Source organism: Panicum hallii, chromosome 5 (assembly GCF_002211085.1).
Source record: "Panicum hallii strain FIL2 chromosome 5, PHallii_v3.1, whole genome shotgun sequence".
Classification (NCBI taxonomy): domain Eukaryota; kingdom Viridiplantae; phylum Streptophyta; class Magnoliopsida; order Poales; family Poaceae; genus Panicum; species Panicum hallii.
In genome coordinates, this window is record NC_038046.1 from 8,193,822 (window position 1) to 8,213,013 (window position 19,192).

The 19,192-nt window shown below is 49.1% G+C and overlaps 3 protein-coding genes across 7 annotated transcripts; 1 reads left to right on the forward strand and 2 right to left on the reverse strand.

The window, feature by feature from the left end:
- Positions 1-2,068: 2,068 nt before the first annotated feature.
- LOC112893330 (conserved oligomeric Golgi complex subunit 1) lies at positions 2,069-8,529 on the reverse strand. The gene is made up of 6 exons (XM_025960596.1): positions 6,213-8,529; positions 5,374-5,568; positions 4,430-4,734; positions 4,127-4,312; positions 3,291-3,468; positions 2,069-2,826 (listed from the first exon to the last, which is right to left on the reverse strand). Exons 1-6 carry the CDS (start codon positions 8,427-8,429, stop codon positions 2,683-2,685), a joined length of 3,225 nt encoding a protein of 1,074 aa, XP_025816381.1. The 5' UTR covers positions 8,430-8,529; the 3' UTR covers positions 2,069-2,682.
- Positions 8,530-11,504: 2,975 nt separating this feature from the next.
- Positions 11,505-13,717, forward strand: LOC112895624. Of its 2 annotated transcripts, XM_025963601.1 has the most exons (5): positions 11,505-11,862; positions 11,968-12,078; positions 12,974-13,042; positions 13,185-13,235; positions 13,352-13,717. In XM_025963601.1, the coding sequence occupies exons 1-4, from the start codon at positions 11,602-11,604 to the stop codon at positions 13,209-13,211; spliced, it is 468 nt and encodes a 155-aa protein (XP_025819386.1). In that variant the 5' UTR covers positions 11,505-11,601; the 3' UTR covers positions 13,212-13,235; positions 13,352-13,717. The 2 variants fall into 2 exon arrangements, with proteins under 2 accessions (XP_025819386.1, XP_025819385.1); XM_025963600.1 differs by lacking the exon at positions 13,185-13,235.
- Positions 13,718-14,204: 487 nt separating this feature from the next.
- On the reverse strand, positions 14,205-17,511 carry LOC112895622 (protein CHUP1, chloroplastic-like). Of its 4 annotated transcripts, XM_025963597.1 has the most exons (8): positions 17,360-17,510; positions 16,540-16,653; positions 15,539-16,476; positions 15,329-15,460; positions 14,984-15,171; positions 14,757-14,868; positions 14,530-14,664; positions 14,205-14,446 (listed from the first exon to the last, which is right to left on the reverse strand). In XM_025963597.1, exons 3-8 carry the CDS (start codon positions 16,244-16,246, stop codon positions 14,366-14,368), a joined length of 1,356 nt encoding a protein of 451 aa, XP_025819382.1. In that variant the 5' UTR covers positions 16,247-16,476; positions 16,540-16,653; positions 17,360-17,510; the 3' UTR covers positions 14,205-14,365. The 4 variants fall into 4 exon arrangements, with proteins under 4 accessions (XP_025819382.1, XP_025819383.1, XP_025819380.1 ...); XM_025963598.1 differs by having other exon boundaries at positions 15,539-16,467; positions 16,540-17,511; XM_025963595.1 differs by having other exon boundaries at positions 16,540-17,511.
- Between the last annotated feature and the right edge of the window lie 1,681 nt (positions 17,512-19,192).

Consider the following 19,192-nt stretch of genomic DNA (forward strand, 5'->3'; position numbering starts at 1 on the left):
AATGATATCATTAGCACAAACTATGCATAAGAGGGCATGCAATATTTACTCTAGAATAAAAGATGCTTGAAACTATCAAACCTCTTGTAGCTAAGGTAACCATAGCTAGCTTCAAGAGTGTTACTATTGGCTAAACATGAAATCTAACTCACCACACCGATCAGTTCACCCAAAAGCTTAAACCGTTAACGTAAAACAGGAGGACACGGCCTCTTTCTTATGACTAACCACTTGTAGTTAGGCTGAAACTAAACAATTAGCTTTGGCGCTAAGCAACCTGGGGGGGGGGGGGGGGGGGCGGGGCGGCGCCGGTTTTGGAAAGGGAAGAAGACCTGGCCGGGATGTGGACATGTCGCCACTGGCCGGCTTTACGGCCACACCTCACCGCACCAGCACAGCCCTCGCGCATCAAAGTGTGCCCGTGCCCAATCACCCCGCAAAAAAGGTGTCTCCCTCCTAACCCCACCACAGGCCGAGACGAAACATAGAGATCGCAGTCAAAGTGTGCCCGTGCCCAATCACCCCGCAAAAAAGTGTGTGCTTGGGGTTTCGAGACCGGCAAGAGGATCATCTGATGCACATGTTCGGTGGATTTTGCAGTACAATTAGAGAGTTTAGAGGAGGAGGAGGAGAAGATAAGAGGAGTGTATATTAATTTGTGGATCTGGAGCTTCCTAGATGCTTCAACTAAATCTCTAAATCTTACAAACAAGTTCTTAGATCTTTAACTTAGCCCCCTTTTATAAAAAAGCCCCAAGCCTTAGATAATGGGTTAAAACGTACCCCACATTAACCTCGACTTGTTGTCCCGTTGTAACACACAAGCAATCTAGATCCTATAAATGTATCAACAAACATATAACCGAATGTAAGCCCACCACGACTCAAGAGTAGTTTATTGCGCATTCGACGAAGCTGAGAGGAAAAAGATTCTGCGAGTGACATAACCCTAACACTCGGCTAACATTCAATAGCCCATAGGGATTAACTGGTTAAGATCCCTACTCCCTAGCGCCTAGCTAGCTAGTACCTACCAGCTATATCTATCTACACATCCAACTTGCAAGTTGCAACCTTGCACGTTGCAACCTTGCACTCTCCCCACCAATGCTGAAGCAGAGCAGCCCACGTACGGTGAAAGGAGGGAAGTGAGAACAAGCGGCTTCGACAGGTCCACGGTGCTTCGGCCCCTAACCACCCCCGAACCTTCCTTTTCTGTTCCAACAACACCACGTACACCGCCGGCGCCTATGAGACCACGGGGCACCTGCGGCGGCCCTGGATCGGTCCGACGCGGCGGCGCAGAGAGAAGTCGTCGGCCGCGCTGCGCTGGCTCGCGCAGAAACTCCGGACACGGAGCGACCGACGTCGGGTCGGGAGCTCTCTTCCAGTCTTCCTTGCTTGGACGGCGCCACGTGCGGCGGCTTCCGAGTTCGGACGCGACGCAACGCAACGACGCGGGCACGGGAGAGTGACCGAGGGCCCGTGTGTGTTTAGCCCGTGCTCCTCTCTACGGCCTTCTAAAGCGATTCCACGTCTGGCGTCTGGGCACCGGTGAAGGTGGTCAATGGTACGCCACACCGTACCGGACGGACCACCGACGAATCATCCAGACTCCAAGGTCGTTCCAAAGCCACGCTTATCGTCGGATACGACCACAAGAACGGCCAGCCATATTGCCATGCCGTTACTCCTCTCCTTCGAACGGGCTGAAGAAGGGGGTCGGTCGCGCACGCCACGGTACACGGACCGTCACTCACGTACGCATCAGCAGGGAAAAGGGGGCACCTTTCCAGCCAGAAACCTTCCAATCCATGGCACCGGCCGCCATCGCGCGGCTGAGATTAACATCCCATCCACCGGCGCGGCGCAACCGCTTGCTGTGCGGGCTTCGGGCACACCAACCTTACGCCTGCCACAGCCAACCTTTCTCTTCGGTGGTCCAAGCTTGGAGCCTTTGGATACTTGCTTTGCGGTGGTTTACTGGTTTCTGCCACCATAATTAGCCACGTACAAATTCAGGCTGTTGCAACAGCTTTTTTTTCCTTTTCAGAGAAATGAGAGCAGGTTCAAAGGGGACAATACAGACTTTATTTCTATATTTTCCATTGTACACATCAGCAACTTTGCCTACATGGAAAACCACAAACCTTGCAGTTTCAGCACTGTTCCAAAAAAATTTCCTCCTGACTCATCGAGACAAAGAAGAGGAAAAGAAAGAAAGAAAGAATGGACGCCCAAAATTCTTCTCACCACTTCATGTGTCAGTATCCACAAGATGGTCCGAGTCCGCAAAAATGTCATCCAATATCAGCACTTGCTTTGTCCTATGTACTGTGTCAAATCGCAAGCAGGAAAACACACTGAAAGCGCATTTGATTTCCTTAACCACTCCCGAAATCTGTGTCCAGGCACCAGACTGAACAGGGATTGTCTTCTTGGCATCATGTTTTCTTGGGCTTCTCCATGAAACTGCCCAGCCACAACAAAGAATCTGAAGAGGCGTAGCAAGGATAAGCCGAGTGATACCGGGCCAACTATGTGGCGTCATTCTGTAACCAACAGATTTCCAATGGCAGACTACACCTGCCAACAGTGGTGACGATCTCTCGATGACAGGTGTGGATTTCCGTTTAACGTATACAAGGTATAGGTTGAAGATCAAGGCTCATGGTACCGTGGCTATGAATCATATCGAACTCCAGATGTGAAAGAAGAGAAAAACCCAGCTGCTGGTCCAGGAAGAATGTCACTTAGCTTACCGACCTGGCCATCAGAGAGCATGGACCCCCATCTCGATGTGTTCTCCCCAAATTTGCTCCCGACCTGATGAATAGCATGACATGGGATACTTAGTTGAATATATCAGTTAAAAGAAACATGCCAGATTTTAGGTGGTGTAAATAAGATTCGTGGATGGTGTTGACAGAACACCAGAACTGAATTTCACTAAAAGAAAAAGAAATATTTCTTCCCATTTCCAAAGCTTAAGGATTAATGAAAAATCAAAAGTATAGAGAAGACCCTGTTGGCTTCCGAAAGAAAATGTTATGTCCTAGTGATAAACTGATAATCACACAGTTTAGACCAGTTAGTGCTCAATTCATTTCCCATGCTTCCAAACGAAAATGTTATGTCCTAGTGATAATTTCCTAAGCATTTCCTATCATAATAACCAAAACTTCCTCAACTAGGCAGAATGAATATTGATGGATAAATTTAATGATTATTTGTTTGTTTAGCTTATGAATTGAAGTTAAAAATAAATAAACTTGTAGCCAGTTACTCACCTGAGTAACAAATGACTTAAGCAATGGAGCAGCACCAACAAGACTTGCATTATCATCAAATTCTGGTGCAGTAGATCTATCACCATTTGAATATGATTTCCAAGGACCTTTAGAGCCACTGTCACCAGATGGTGACTGTAGTGATGATTTGTGTGGTCTTGATGATATAGCTGGGGCACTGCAGGCAAAAAGACAAATACGAACTGATTAGAATCAACAAACTAGCTAATATATTCTTCTTCTTCACAAGCCACCTGAAAAATGCCCCTTAGAAATTAGAACTCCTAGCACGGATTCCTAAACAAAAAAAGGGGACAAAACTAATAGAAGAATGATCCTTTACAGGTCTCTAACTGCAGAATGAGCACATTTCAAAAATATATATAACCTACATAATTTTACTTTCAACTTTGTCATTTCCACGTACAATAGCCTAGAACAGACTGTAAAGTTGCACCCAAAATTTGTTAGTTGTAATGACACTGTGTGAGGATGGAACACTGAATATGCCTCAATAAAGTAAGCTCTTGACATTTAGCAGATAAACCACTGCTATCAAGATCAGTGCCAATTACATGCTCCAGAATAATGGCATAAAAATACATCAGGTTTTACTACCCATCCATGAATATCTTATCAACAAATAGTGTTATGCATACTTTTGTTGTTATCATATCGTAGCTATTTCCGCTGATTGCACAGGTGGGTACAAAGCTGATAAGTTGCCTGATCGTGAAACTAGATGTCGAGAGCATCTTTCAAACTTGTCTACAGAATGCACTTGACAACAATATAAACCTGTATTTAGTTATTTATGCATCACACCGATTACTTACCTGATTGGTAGGTACTTGAATCTTGGAACCTGAGAGCACCTCATGATATTTGAATCTGCATTTGACTTTGTTGGTAACTTTTGTACAGTACCAGTGTACATGTGATTCAATTGGACCAAAAAACCAAAAAGAACGACATAACGCTTGTAAGATTGCTTCTCGTTCTCCCAGAGGTAAGGTTCATACCTGTTGCAAGACATATTGTTTCAGTTGGTAGGAACATAATGCAGGAGTCTTTAGTTTATTTCTCACATATTTTAATGACTTGACAGGTATAACAATTTAAATCAGAAGAGTTCTTACGTGGCCCAGTCTATTGGATCCAATCTCTGCGAGAGCTTACTGATTAACTTATTTATAGGCTCTATAGCAGCTGATCCTGCATGTGACTGTGACTGTTTTCTCCTGAAGGAAGACTTGGTGACGATGCTTGGTAAAGAATCCTGTTTTGTCTGTGTTTCAGTAGTGTTGGTGGAAGAACTTTTGCCTCCTGATAGGACATCACCAATGAAACGCAAGTCTAGCAGTATTTGCAAAACTCCTTTCTCTGAAACCCGAGAATTCCCAGATTCAATAGATACAAGGAATTTTTCATAAATATTAATGACCTGCATACATTTAAATAAAAGTTAGATCATATTGCTCGAAAGACCTATACTGCCAGGTTCATATGGAATCTTCATCAGCGCTGGTTGAGACAAATACTTCTATGAACACATGCAGCAAGTTAGGCCATCTAAAAATCAAATACACTTGGAACATTTTTGAAGCTGAAGTACTCAAGCAGTAATGCCTATTGTCTAGATGAAGGCACTAGTTCCAGTTTGTACTTTGTAGACAACATGGCCACCTAAATCGAGGATACATTACTATTTATAAAGAACAAGAAATCTTTCTTAACAATAGTTTGACTAATAATTTACTCCAACGGAACAAGCCAAAGAACTTGTTTCTTAAGATGTGCCAGTGTTCTTGTAGATTTATCATTCTGGTGTGAAATATCTATAACCCAACATATGCAGACAAAGAGCCTGCAAATAAAGTTCCAAAAACTCAACTGTAACAAATTAGAACAACAAAGAAGCTATTTTGTGGTTTATGCAGATCCAAGAAGAAACAGCTTATAGTTACACCTAACTCAAAGAGTTAACTCTTGGATTCTTGACTAAATGTTTGATAAAAATCCTCCAGTTTTTGTCCAATGCATCAACTGTTCGTGAACTTGTAACGGGGACAATGGGACATACCTTCTGCAGTAGCTCCCATGCAAAATTATGCAAGATAATTCTGTCCAGGATGTGCCCTCCAACTTTATGAATCTCCAAACATGCTTGATAAAGAAAGGATATGATATACAATGAAGGCATTGATGGAAGAGCTATTTTCATCTCCAAGGGGCCCTCAGCTGTTTCCCCTTGTTTGATGAGTGTGACTTCCCAACCCTGACAAGGCAACGAAACCAGAATTAAAACAACTAGAATTCAATGCCCAACAAAAGCATGAGATCATTATTTTGGCACACAATAGCTTGAGGTTGATGATGAAAACTCTGGCTAAAATAGTAAAATTAGTCATTGACTTAGGCAATGAATACCAGTGATGCTAAGCACCTGATAGCTCCTAAGCAGGCACCTAGGTAGTAATTAAGCAATATGCACGATGGTGACACCAAGCGCCGAATGATCTAGTCACTGCCTAGGTGGGCAAGGCGGCAGCCTTTCAAAATAGTGGCACATATTTTTCTAGATCCGCAATCAAACACTGCACTTTTAAAATCCATTCTTGGACATCTCATGAGACTTACTCCCAAAGTTGCTGCCCTTCATCAGGCAAGACCAAACCTCATAAACTAGACCTACCTGCTATTTTCCTTAATTTCCCTAGTCTTTCTAGGTACAGTACAAAGAGATATTGCCTTCTATCTGTTCAGAGATGTCCAATAATTAGCATATGTTAACGTCACTATAATATCAACCCTCCCTATTCCTCAGTTGATAATGCAAATAAAATGCAGTTACGCAATTCAATGCTACACTGTATTATACACTAACAATGATCACAATGACAAGTGGGTTCGAAGGCATACCCTCAAAGGAGTTGAAGAGGATAGTGAATCATCTTTATTGAGATCATATGAAAGAATATGTGATAATTCAGTGGACACCCATGATATCCATACACTATGAGCCATGATGCAAAGTGACTGCAGGGTCTTGTTGAGTTCATCGAGTCTAGGGTTGGATCTATCATCAGCTCCAAACAAAGATACAGCGGCAGCAATAGTTTGTTTCCTGGGGCTATCCGATATTTGCATTCCAGGACTCCTAGGACTGTCAAATGTGCGTCTTCTGGGGGTAAAAGACATCGAAGAATCAAAAGATGCCCTTGAGTGTCTTGGTGTAGGTGATGATAACCTGGCAAATGCTGCACCACCAGCCTCCCTCACCCACTCCCTTGGAGAGCCTAATATCAGGGGTACATGGCTTGAGTGGTATCTCAGCGCAAACAACAGACGACCAATGAATAGAGCCCTCTCCGCTATAATAGATGCTGCAGGTATGTCATTATCCTCCTTTTTGGTCCCCAACAAAGCAGAGAGCTTTCTAAGCTCAGCTTCCAATTCTTTCAGTACTCCCGAGATGGTCCTATAGCATTTCTCCTGGAGGTATGGCACTAATTCCTTTAGTCTTGGGGCTGCATTATGTGACTCCACAAAGCTTAACAGATCATCCAGAATACTCTTGCATTTGCTGTCAATTGCATTCCTGATCCGACTAACTTCTGGCCCAAAATATGAGGTTAGGCAGCTATGGAAATCATTCTCATCAGCAATTGGTTTCAAGTGTGCCAAAACTCCTCCTTTCTTGATCTTAGACTCTGAGAACCAGAAACCACCGCCCTTTGAAGACTTCTGCAGGTATGCAAGGAAATCTCCAGCACCCTTTGGATCAACATTGGCACCAATAGAATCAATTGATTCCTTCACATTAACACTTGCACCCAAACTATCAAGCTCTGAATGCAAAATGTCCTTCATCCGCCGCACAAATGCTTCCTCCATCCAATCCTCAAAAATATCTTTGCCGTCCTTCAAAATCAACCCACGGATCTGATCCCATGGCGATTCAATTTCTGACCCAAAGACGCTCTTCAGCCACTGTTCCAAACTCCCCTCCAACCCATCCCTCTCATCTAGCGTGTCACGTACAAGCCTTTGCACTGATCCAAGTAGCTCCCCACTCTCAATGGCATCAGCCAACTTTTGCCCCCCAGCAATCGCACCAAAAGTTTCAGCACAACATTCCTTGAGCCAATCTGTACAGGCCTGTGCTACGGCATCTGGCTCAAGCAGCACCATTGTAGCCTCAAGCTGGTTCGTGTGCTCCTTCCACAGCCGCGCTTCCTCATCAGGGTCTGGGAGGCCGCCAAATAGCTGCTCAGGTGGCGTCTTCTCGAGCACTGTCTTGAAGAACAGCGGCATATCACTGAGCGCAGGCAAAAACAATTGCCCAACGTGGCCAAGCGTGATACGCACGATCCTCGCGACATCGCACAGCACGGAGGTGTACGATGACAGATCCGAGGCGAGCCCCGTTAGGGCTTGGGTGATCCAAGCCCGGCGCGAGGTAAGGAAGAGGAGGAGCGCCTGGGGCGGGGCGAGCGACGGCGCGTCGATCGCAGCCACGGCCGCGAGCGCGTCAGCGTGGGCCGCTACGGGGAGGCGGCGGTCGGCGAGGCGCTCGCGCGCGCGCTGGGCGATCTGCGGCCGGAACGCCTCCACGAGCTGCGCCTGGTGCGTGAGGAGCGGGAACCGCGCGGCGGCCGCGGAGTCGCGGGAGAGCCGACCGTGCACGACCTGAGCCCGCAGGTACCGCCCCGCCGCCTCCAGGAGGAGGCCCTCGTCGAGCCGGCCCCAGATGTGCTCAGGCGTGTCGACCAGGTACTTGGCGCGCGCGGCAAGCGCGTAGAGCCTCGCGCGCCCGCCAGCGGACGGGGACGCCGAGGCGGCGCTCGCGGCCGGGGAGGGCTCGGGCGGCAGCGAGAGCGACGAGAGGGAGCCGGAGATGCGGGAGAGGTTGTCGGAGATGGAGTCGGAGGACTGTTTGATGAGGAGGATTGAGTCCGCGGAGTCGAGCAGGTCGCGGTAGCTGCGGCCGACGAGCTGCCGGAGCTCCTCCTCCTTGGCGGAGATCTCGCGGCGGGTGGCGCCCTCGGCCGCGCGGATCTCCGGTATGCGCTTGGTGCGGAACAGCTCCTCGGCGTCGGCCGCGCCTCCGCCGCCTTGGACGGCCGCCGCAGGCATCGCGACCGCGCTTGCCTTCTAGCGGGCGGCGAGATCCAGGAGGGGATCGGAGGAGGGGGGCGGGGGAGAGACTGACTAGTGAAGAGGCGCACGTTCGTTTGAGAGTTAGCAGGACGAGGTGGAAGGAGGGTGTTGGGTGGGGCCGATGTTAAGTCAAGCGTGGGCCCGGTTAGTCAGAGAGTGCAGGCTTGGTGGACCGGGTGCTGGGAGCCTTGTTGGAGAACGGTGGGGCAGTTTGTCAGTGGGCGGGAAGGTGGCTATGCTGGTGCGTAGTTTGGTGGGCCGTTAGTTTTAGGATTTGAGTTGATGGAGGTAGAAATTGCAAACGCCACGCGGTATCAGCACGAAGAGTCTAAGCGCAACGGGGCGTATCTAAACTACTATGTTTTTTTTTTCTGAAACTGTATGTAAACAATGTTTTGAAGTACTAAAGACTTAGGATGAAAGGAGCTTCCTAGTCAAGTTAATGCTCTGCTACGCCATTAGCAACTAACACCTACTGTCTTGTATAGCATGTGCAACTCCAAAAAAGTCCAAACCACTTGCCCAGGAAGAATTGACTTAATTTCGTGATTTGCTTCAGTGCTAAGCCTCGCAGCAGCATCAATAATGTGTCAAGGTCTACTTCGATTTGGGCACTTGGGTTGCCTAGTTTCTCCTAGAGCAGTTGATTACATCGTTCTCTAAAAGTAACACCATACCATCACGGGAAAAGTACACTTGCGTGAGCCACGAAATATCATATGATTTTTCTCATTATCATGTGAACGCCCAGCCTGCTAAAATGAGACATGTCTAAAAATCAGAAACGACACACAGAAATCCCAAAAATGTTACACAGGTGGATACGTCGAACAGCTATACTTGCGCACGCACAACAGGAACACTTTTTTCTTTCCGACAACAACCGGAACATAGTTGCGCGAACAAAATAGTAGAGTGCTCACTTAATGGAGGGAGTAACTATTGTGGGACCACTGTTCCAGCCATCTAAAACATGCTCGGCATCGACAACAGAGAAGCGCGGGCAGAGCGACGGCGGCTACACAGGCTGCCCATCCAGCATCGCGCGGCGCCACACCAGCATCGGCGCGGGCGCGGCGCTACGGCCGGTGAACTTCTCCATGGTCACCTGCACCGACAGCGGCACCCTCTCCCGCCGCTGGCGCTGCTCCTCCATCCGCAGGCGCAACAGCCCGGCGGGCACCCCCCGCATCCCCTCGCCCGCGGCCACGACGGGCACGGTGCCGACGCCCCGCCACCCCCCCCCCCCCCAAGCCCCCGGCACGCAGAACCCCGGGAGGGCGGCGCGCGCGAGGGGCACCCCCGCGTACGACACCGCCACTCTGCCCCGCTCGGCGCAGAACGGGCGCCTGTTGAGCTCGTTGCCGACGCGGAACGAGGGGATGGCGCACGTCAAGCACCAGAACACCGCGCGGGTGCCGTTCCAGCAGCGAAGGGGGCCTCTCGCCGCCGCCGCTGCCGCGTGAGCTGTCGGCGGCGGCCATCGATCGAATTAAACACCTATAAAAATCTGACCGCCTGATCTATTTGTGTTGATATAGCAGGAAGAGACTCGTGCTCCGCATGAATCCGGGCCGAACTTGACCTCCCGTTCTCTCCCTGACGGAGACGGACACGAATAGATAGAAGATCACGTTACGCAGGCAAGTTGACCTCAAGCCCTCGTCACCCAGTCACCCAGAGCCTAATCCACGCACGTAGGCAGGCTCGCCGACGAGACAGATCACGTTTCACGGGTGAGCGCGGCGGGCAAGTCGATCCGCGTGACGGCGGAACGGCGTCCGGCCAGAGTTGGTGGCCGCGGCCACCGCGCGCCGCCGGCCAGGCGCGGCGCGTGCACCGTATGGCAGGTCGCGTTCGTCATATGCGCCACGACCTGCATCGTCGCGCTGAGGTACATGGCGTTCCTGAGCCTCCCCTCCTTCTCCGTCCACCTCGTCGGCTACGACGGCATCGGCCCGGCGGCGGAGGCGGTGCTCTCGCCGGCGTTCAACCTCACCCTCCATCCGCGCAACACGTGCGTCGACCGTGCGGACGTGACCGTCCTCTACTCGAGCGTCGCGCTCGGTTGGGCAACCACGGAGCCGAGGGATTGCGCGGGGAGGCGCTGGGACAAGGCCGTGGAGGCGGAGGCGCGGGGCGAGGGCGTGGAGCTGTCGGAGCGGCTCCGCGACCGCCTGTCGTCGGAGTGGAGCAACGGCGCGGCGGAGGTCGACGTTGACGTCAACGTCAAAGTCTTCGGCGGTAAACGCGACGGCATCGACAGAGGCGGCGATATCCCCACGAAAGTGATTCTATGTAAGGTGATTCTTGATGAGCAACAAAAGAAACCGCCGTCGTCCCGCACGTGGTCAGAACTGAGACCAATATTCTAGTTGCTGGGGAAATGAATATGAACTGGCACGTAATAGGGGATAGTCAACACAGAGAAGGAGAATTGCATGAGAGGGGTTCATTGATTTTTTTAGCTCATTTTTTCTTTCGGTTTTCCCCATCTTTTTAACGAGCTGTACAAACTGGGGTGCATATTATTGTACAGATTATGATTTAAGATAATGGAAGGTGAATTTTAACTCAAATTTGACCTTTTAAATGGTTTTGGGCGTAATTCGAACTCATGTTTGAGTCTCACCTACGATAACCTTCAAAAGATGCACCTACATGTAAAGGTACCTTTGAACATTCGAGTTTTGGCATCGTATTTACATTTAGCACTTAGCAGCGTATATGTTAAGCAGCATCAATACGTTGACTAATACTTTATCAATTTAGAGAACCTTCGAGACAGATCATCACTTCCTTTCTAGCCAAGCACCCAAGCAAACTCAAACTCGTCCAGCGAAAACCATACGTACCCGTCTAATCCCATCGGCCCGGTACAAAGCCCCGGCCCCACCCGTCATCGACCCAGCAGCGCAACCGCCCACACCGCGTCCCCGTCCCCCCTTCCCCGAACCACACACGCACCGCGTCGGCTGACTCGGACCGGACCGACCGACTCGACCCCACCCGATCCCCCGCCCCCGCGGTTCATAAAAGATCCCTCCCCCCACCCGCTCCCATCTCTCGCCTCTCGCCTCCCCACAGCGCGAGCGAGCCCAACACGCAAGCGGAACGCTTCCACCCCCCGCCCCCTCCGCCTTATCCGATGGCGTCCCTCACCACCACCACCTCCTCGCCGGCCGCCCTCCCGGCGGCCACCACCACCGCCCCCGCGGCCTCGTCCGTCTCCCCCCACGCCGGCTCCAAGCGGCCGCTCCTCGCGGGCGACGACGCGCCCTGGCGCGCCACCGCGGCCACCGCCCCGGGGGGGCAGGGGATCCGGCCCGTCCCGCGCATCCACCACGCGCCCGTCCTGCGCGTCGCAGCGCAGGACGACTCCGCCGCATACGCCCTCGCCGTCATGAAGGTACGTGCGCCGCGCACCCGTCCTCTCCGGCTTGATTGCGGTTGGTTTGGGTTAAGGTTGGTGGGGAGGAAGGCTAATTCTGGTGGCTGGTTGGTTTCTCCGCAGCATCCGGATCCGATCGGGGAGGGGCTGGCCATGGAGGCCTTCGCGGAGGCAGCCGGGCCGGAGTGCATCGTACCCGGACAGCAGGCGCCGCTAAGGCTCATGGGGCTCAAGGTATGAATCCATCAACATCCTGATCTTAGTATGTTAGAAATTCCGTCGTGGTTCGTATGCAATTGATGTATCTATTAGTTATTCGATGCTGTTAAGTATGTTTCGTGATGGTACTCGTGGCCGATCTCGCTCAATTATGTGTCCTGCTTGGAAGCCCTGACCTCCTGGGTCAGTTGGTTGATCGTTAATTTCATCATTGATTGTTGCTGATTTGATCATCAACTGTCATGCCTTGCTTGCTATTGAACAGGTTGTGTGGTCGGTTTTGTCGTTTTAGTTGCAGTGCAAATAACGAGAAAGAAATACACAGTATATTACATGAAAGCATTAATGGTGTCAAGTGTCAGTTTATTTGGCTGTGCTTGTAACCTCTAATTATGGTTAATACTTGGTACCGTGTCAGTTTATTTGGCTGTGCTTGTAACTTCTAATTATGGTTGATACTTGGTACCTCTTCACATTCATCTCTTCTTACTGTAGTCTTTCTAATTCTATCTGAGCGAATAGAAGCCTTACTTGTTAGGGAGATTATTGAACATTGATCCTGCGTCTCTCACTTTCGTGATCATGTTTATGAAACTGATTTTTCACTATTGAAGGCTGCTGTTGTAATTATTAAGCAAGGACCATTGTTCAAAGTGTTAATCGGCAAGTCTGTGGTCACGTAAATTGCATCAGAGATAAGAAATACATTCTATAAATCAGCTCATATTAGGGGTTTGAGTATTGGAATACATTGCCTGTCTAGCTTTTTACATTTGTTTGCTTTGATGATAATTTGAAAACTATAATGCATTAATGCCTACAAAATTTGGATGCCTTTACAAAAGAAAATGGAACCAATTCAATGTGAATTATATGTTTTTTAAATACCATTCTTTTTCCTTGTATGCAGGTTTGGCCCCTTGATATAGATTTGAAGTTCCTAGAGCCTTTTGGACGGGAGTTGCATTCTATGAAAAAGGTAAGACTTAGCAGCATACTTTTTCATATATTTGATGCACTGTTTATTTGAGTTATATGAAGTACTACACATCTATGAACTCTGAGTTCGTGCTAGTATATGTTAGGTCACTATATAACTTTCTACTCTTCTATATTATCAGATGAGATTTACTCAAATTCAGACCTAAGGAGACAGTTGCAATGTTAGAATGGTAGTTGCTCTGTATTTTTGTGAAGTGAATCTTGATTCTCACCTCATTATTCTTGCCTATCTCAAGAAATTGCATTCATGATTCCTTCCTAATATTTCTCCTCCGCACTTGTGCAGTTCATGGACAAGTCATGCAGTGTTATGGACTCATCTATCGCAAACAAGTAGGCGCACGGCAGATCAGTTCCGTCCAATGCCAGCTGTTGTTGTATCCACCTGCTTGCTGAAGTTACAAGACCCGAATGACAGGAAATCAGAGGAGACACGGATAGAAACCACATTCTTTTGCATATCTCAAGCTGCATCGCCTGATGGGACGGGATATGGCATCGGGAGCACGGTAACGATTAGTGAGTAGTAGTTCTGTACGGAGCCCGGGCGCAGCCTCCGCCGCCATTATAAGCACATTGCGTGTAATACTTCTTTTATGATCATGAAACATTGATCCACTGAGAAAATATACCGTTCAGGTTCGAAGGCAAAGTGCTTTTTTTTTAAAAAAAACTTTCTTACCACAATCTGTTCTGTTGCTAGATCAGTTTTTGTTGTCAGCCGCAGGTCACATGTGGTGGCGAGTTCTCGTCGGAAAGTTCCTTGTTTGCCTCCGATTTTGTTTGAGAGTTGTGAACCTGTTTGCTCCCCTGTGGCTTTCAGCCCAAATGTTGGTGTAAGATCTGGGTGCCCTTACGGGAGGCCCACACAATCTTCCTGTCGCGTCCACGCATGGTATCGCGGCGGTTCGCGGTCAAGCATCTAATCGATTGCTTAACGAAACCGATCAGAGATGACAATGCCCGTCACGGCTAGACACCGTCCCGACCTGACCGCGCAACTGACGCCTCTTCTATCCACAGCGTGCACGCTGCCCTCACTGAGCCGTGCTCGGTGTTTGTCGTAAGCATGGCAGGTCCACGGCCGTCGCCATGGCTCTGCTTAGCACCGGAGATTAGCGCCTCAGCTACGATTAGCATTGGGGTTCGCGGGCACTTAAACCAACTCTTAGTTGTCTCATTACATGTCATTGTACAAGCCCTCAAATGACAGGCGCCGCAACGATTATGCTACACAAAGAAGAAGAGGATCTAGTGGGGGGCTTGACTCTTGATCTCCACCATGTCCATGTAGATGCGGCTAAGACGAGGAGACCGGACGAACCCGCCTTCTTAGCTCTTCAAAGGCGTGCATCGCTTCGCCGTCGAGCCCTCCAGCAAACTACAAACAAATCATACATACAGATTATGGGCATCCAGGATTCGCAGTAAGGGTTCGAGGAAGATGCATGTAGAGCGGCGAACCTGGTGGACCCTGTAGGTGAAGCGCACGCTCTGAGCGACCAGAGCAGCCTCGTTCCCAGCCGTATCCCTGCCATCCAGTTCCTTGAGGACTCTCTTCGTGTACACCTTCGCCAGGTTCACCGACGCCAACCTCATCTGCACAGAGCAACGAGTTACTCCAACCCACTTAACCTAATAGTAGACCACAAGAAGAAAAGACTACAGCGAGATCGATCTAGACAGACAACCTTCGAGGTAACCCCTGAATCAAGCATCCAGTCAGTTGGGATTCGCAGCTCCTTGTAGGTTGGCATCGCCGAGCTCCGCAGATTCACCAGCCTGCTCATGCTCTTCTCCAATCTGGCAAGCAGCAGATCGTATATTCAATTAGTTATTAGCATTAGCCATTAGCGAAAGATTTTTGTATTTGTACAGTAGTGCAGATGAATTCTGCAATTGCTGTTGCCATGCGTACCTGTCCAGCAAGCTTGAGATCTTCCTGAGAATTGAATCGCAGGGCGAAGGGCTGCCGCCGTCATCGTTCAAGGAAGAGATGTCTGCTAGAAGGCACTTGAGATGCCGGTACTCGGAGGCGGCTTCCCGGAGCGCATCGGCTTTCCTCTCCGGCCAGTTGAAGTGCTTCAGGACGGCGGTCTCGTCAGACTGCAGAATTGCAGGTGATTAGGATTTTGGAGCACAGGTTAATAAGTTTACATCGGTAGTAAGTGACTGAAGAACAAGCGTGGATGCAGGATGCATGCGTTACATAGAGATGGAAATGCGAGGGCAGCTTTGCTTTCTAAGGGAAAAAAAACCTTACCAGAGTAGAAAGCTGTTGATCCAGCCAGTCCACGAAGGTAAGCACCTGCTCCACGTCGGTGTAGGTGCTGGTGTGGATTTTCTTGATGAGATCTTCGATGAGCTCTGCTTTTGTTTCGACGTCCGCTTTGATCTGAGCGATTGGAAAGAAAATCAGAATGGCGGGTAAATCGCCTGCTAATTTCAGAGAAAACGAGGGATGGCGACGCACCGCTAGCAGGTGCCTGGAGCGGTTCTGCAGCTCCCCAACGATGCTGCTGTGGTGATGATGGCTTCGGCCTCTGTCAGCGTTCTGCGGCGGCTTCTTGCTGTTGGTCAGCGAGTTGTACATGTCCACCACTGCGGCGGCCTTGCTCACCGGGCTTGTGATCGGAGCTGAAGAGCCTTTCGGCTTTTGCTGCCGTGGCGGCGGTGGCGGCGGCGGGGGCGGCCGTGCAGGGACTACGCCGGGAGTCTTGCTGGGAGGCTGTGGTCTGTTGGTTGCAGGATCATGGCTGTCTTTGTCTTGCTGTGGCGGAATATCACTGCTGCCGATGGCCTTGCCCTGCCCTCTCTGCGCAAGGGCCAGGTCGGCGTTGAGGCGGAGCAGGCGCTGCACCTCCCTGCGCAGGGCCTCCACCTCTGCACGCAGGCGCACGACCTCCTCCTCCACTGTCTCCTTGTCAGGATCCTCTTTGTCCCTGCTGCTTATGGCCCTCCTCACCGGCGCAGGCGCAGGTACGGGCAGCTGCCTCCTCGCCGCCGCCGCGGCCGCCGACATGGTGGTGGTGGTGGGGGTGGTTCTTGGCCTGGCCTTCACCCCTGGAGCAGCAGGAGGTTGCCTGACTTTGGGCGGCGGCGGTCGTGATGCCCGCGTTCGCGCGGCTGCCGGAGACGGCGACGGCGAGCTGCCGTTGCTGCTCACAACTTGTTGCTTCATGCTGGCTGCCGGCGATTGTTGGGTTGGCTGATGCGATCTGGATTAGCCTCTGCTGGCGATGGAACGCAGATCGCTGAGTGAGCAGTGCTACTCCAATGAACTACCAAGAAAGCAGCAGCAGGACAGGCCGTTGACAAGGACCAGCCAGACTAGCTCTCGCTGGATGCGCCATGTGAGGGAGAACCATTTCTTACTTGGCCGCTGTGACCAGATGTATTCAACTGTATGTACTGCGAGACAATATTAATAACAGAAAAAACAAAACTGTTAATTTTGCAAGACAGTGCACGTACGCGATCATCAGACAGGCCACGGTAGCTCTGCTGCCGACGAAGGGAACAGAAGAACACGAACATGAATGCTCAGGTCCAGCAGCCATGACCATAAAATGAATGCTTGTTTGCTTGCTGGTAAAACCATGACCCAGCATCTATGTGAAATTGTGAAATGGAATTGGGAGGGACACATCACAGTAACAGAGGACAAGGACATCCATCCATTCATGGTACCTAGTATTTTACTAGGGGTGCAAATTGGTGACCCTTAGGTTGACCTCCAACCCTCTTTAGTTCAAATATTTGTGCTAATTTTCTAAAATTGGATCTCATTTTGGAGAAGTAGCACAAAAATTTGAACTAAAAAGGGTTGGAGATGCACCTAAGGGTCACCAATTTGCACTCCTACTAGTATTCCATATGTATTGAGTAACAGATCAGATCAGACGGATGCATATCCTGCAACACTTTCAGAAAGATGGCCAGCCAGTTAATGAGTAATGACTACTACTTAGGTGGTTCCTGAACGCAACATATGTCTGCTGGTTCTGACTAATTGCCAATATTTTTTAAAACAAAAAATATCTAGTTAGGGGCTCTCCCTTGCACTCATAACTGACAAAAACAAACTCTTTTCAATCAACTCATAGGAGTAGTTAGTATTGTACTTTAAGCAATGCCATAATCACGAAACATGCATGCATGATAGGCAGACCAACCCCATTCCCTGAATTAAAAAATCATCCTCCAAACAAAAATCTGCAGCAGGTCTCAACCAACCTTTCGGCAAAGAAGAAGAAGAAGAAAAAGACGACAAGGAAGAAGAAAAGTTACTCACAAGAGATGGTTCATGCTTCGATCTGCAAAATTGTACTACGGGGCAGCAGGAGGCAGGCAATTGGATTTTGTAGAATGCAAGCAGGAGACAAGAAGCCCAGCTCTAAACTATGGGAATCAGTGGAGGATTGCCTTGCCTGCTGCTACTTATAGCTGGCAGCAAACAACAAAGTTAGCTGTTGGAGACAGTGGGAAAGTAGGTGCGGCATTTCGATGGAACAACAGAATTCCCTCCATTCACATCGCTACTGATGGCTCAACCATATATCAACCCATCCAAAGCGTAAACAACTCAGAGCAGTTTTTCAGCAAGAAAACTGCTGAGCAGTCTTAATTATCTCTTGCTTATTTGTCAGTACTCAGTTCAGCTAGCTGACCCCCGACTTTGTAAGACGTCTCCGAAAGATGCGCTAGCTTCACTGACTGATTACTGTTCTAGATAAAAAGAAAAATAATAACTAGCAGTACAGCTAACCTGAGTAGTTTGTGGTTAGTGTTGGGCATGACTGCAGTCAAGATAGATCACCTAAACTTGGTGACGGTTCAACTGAAAAAGCACTCAACTGGATATGTGTGATGTCTAAGGTTTTCTGCTGACCACAGGAAAGAAAATAATATGCATATATCAGCACGCCTTAGATCTGATGTCATGAAATTGTTAGTCCTTTCCTAGGCACATGTTATGCTGAGTTACTGACATCTGAAACAAACACTAATGCGATAATCAGCTTATACATTTTCAGCAATGGCCATTGACCAATAGGTTCCATTGTTCCAGGCTCCTGTTCAGATATAGATAAAAATATAAAGTCCAAAATCATAATTTCAACTCTAGCTATCTCAAGAAAAAAAAGGCAACAAGAAAAAGAAAAAGAAACACCGGTGGATACGTCTGTATTGTTATATACCAAGCTGCAGGCTATGCAACTCTTCAGCATCATGTAATGCTGTTGGGAGTCCTAGTATAGGCGTATAGCTTCTAGCCACCTTATCTTGCTGTTCTGGATGTATGGCAACAGTATGTAACACTATCTGAAGCAAAGCTGAACACCATGTATGAGTGGAAGACGGTGCATTGGAATTTCATGGTGCGCCACATCCCTTTTCTTTAGAATTGCATGGACAGATAGGTAGGTTGGTGGGTACAGGTAGGTGTTGTTAGTGGAGCAAGTAAACAAAATCGGAGAAAAATAAGGATGGAGTGGTAGTAGGTGATGAAAGCATTTCGATTGAAGCTTGAGCGCACATAGGAATCCTGTCTCGACAGCTGCTAGCCTCGAGAAATTAAGTAGCACAAGTGCAAACCGACACGGTTAGGAACGCACAAAAATAGCTCTTTAAGCAGGCTTTAGAATACGTGAAGATCGCTTACGCGAAACTAATTCCACGGGTGACCGCTCAAAACCAATCGTCCGGTCGGCAAGCACGCTGCCCCTTCCCCCATTTTTTTGCCGCGGCTTGAGCCTCCCGTCTCACTCACGGTCCCAGTCATCTTATCTATCCGCCCCGTCCTTTCTCTTTCATCTAGGCAGGGGTGGGCTACTGTGCTGGTGGTGGCAGAGAGCCAGAGACCTCAGGAGCGTGGCGGCCGCGTGGTGGGGCCCCGGCGCGAGGAGCTCCCCGTGGCGGCGGCCCGGCACGCGGGCGGAGCACCCCGGCGCGTTTTTTTTTACGTGTTCTAATTTTTATTTAATGATTTTTTCTCTTGAATTTTGTTTCTAAAGTTTTGTGTTCACAACTTTTCTATTCCAAATTTTTTGTTTGTTTAAATTTTGATCCTGAGTTTATGTTTCAAAAATTTTGTCTCCAATTTTTTCACATTGTTTGGGATATT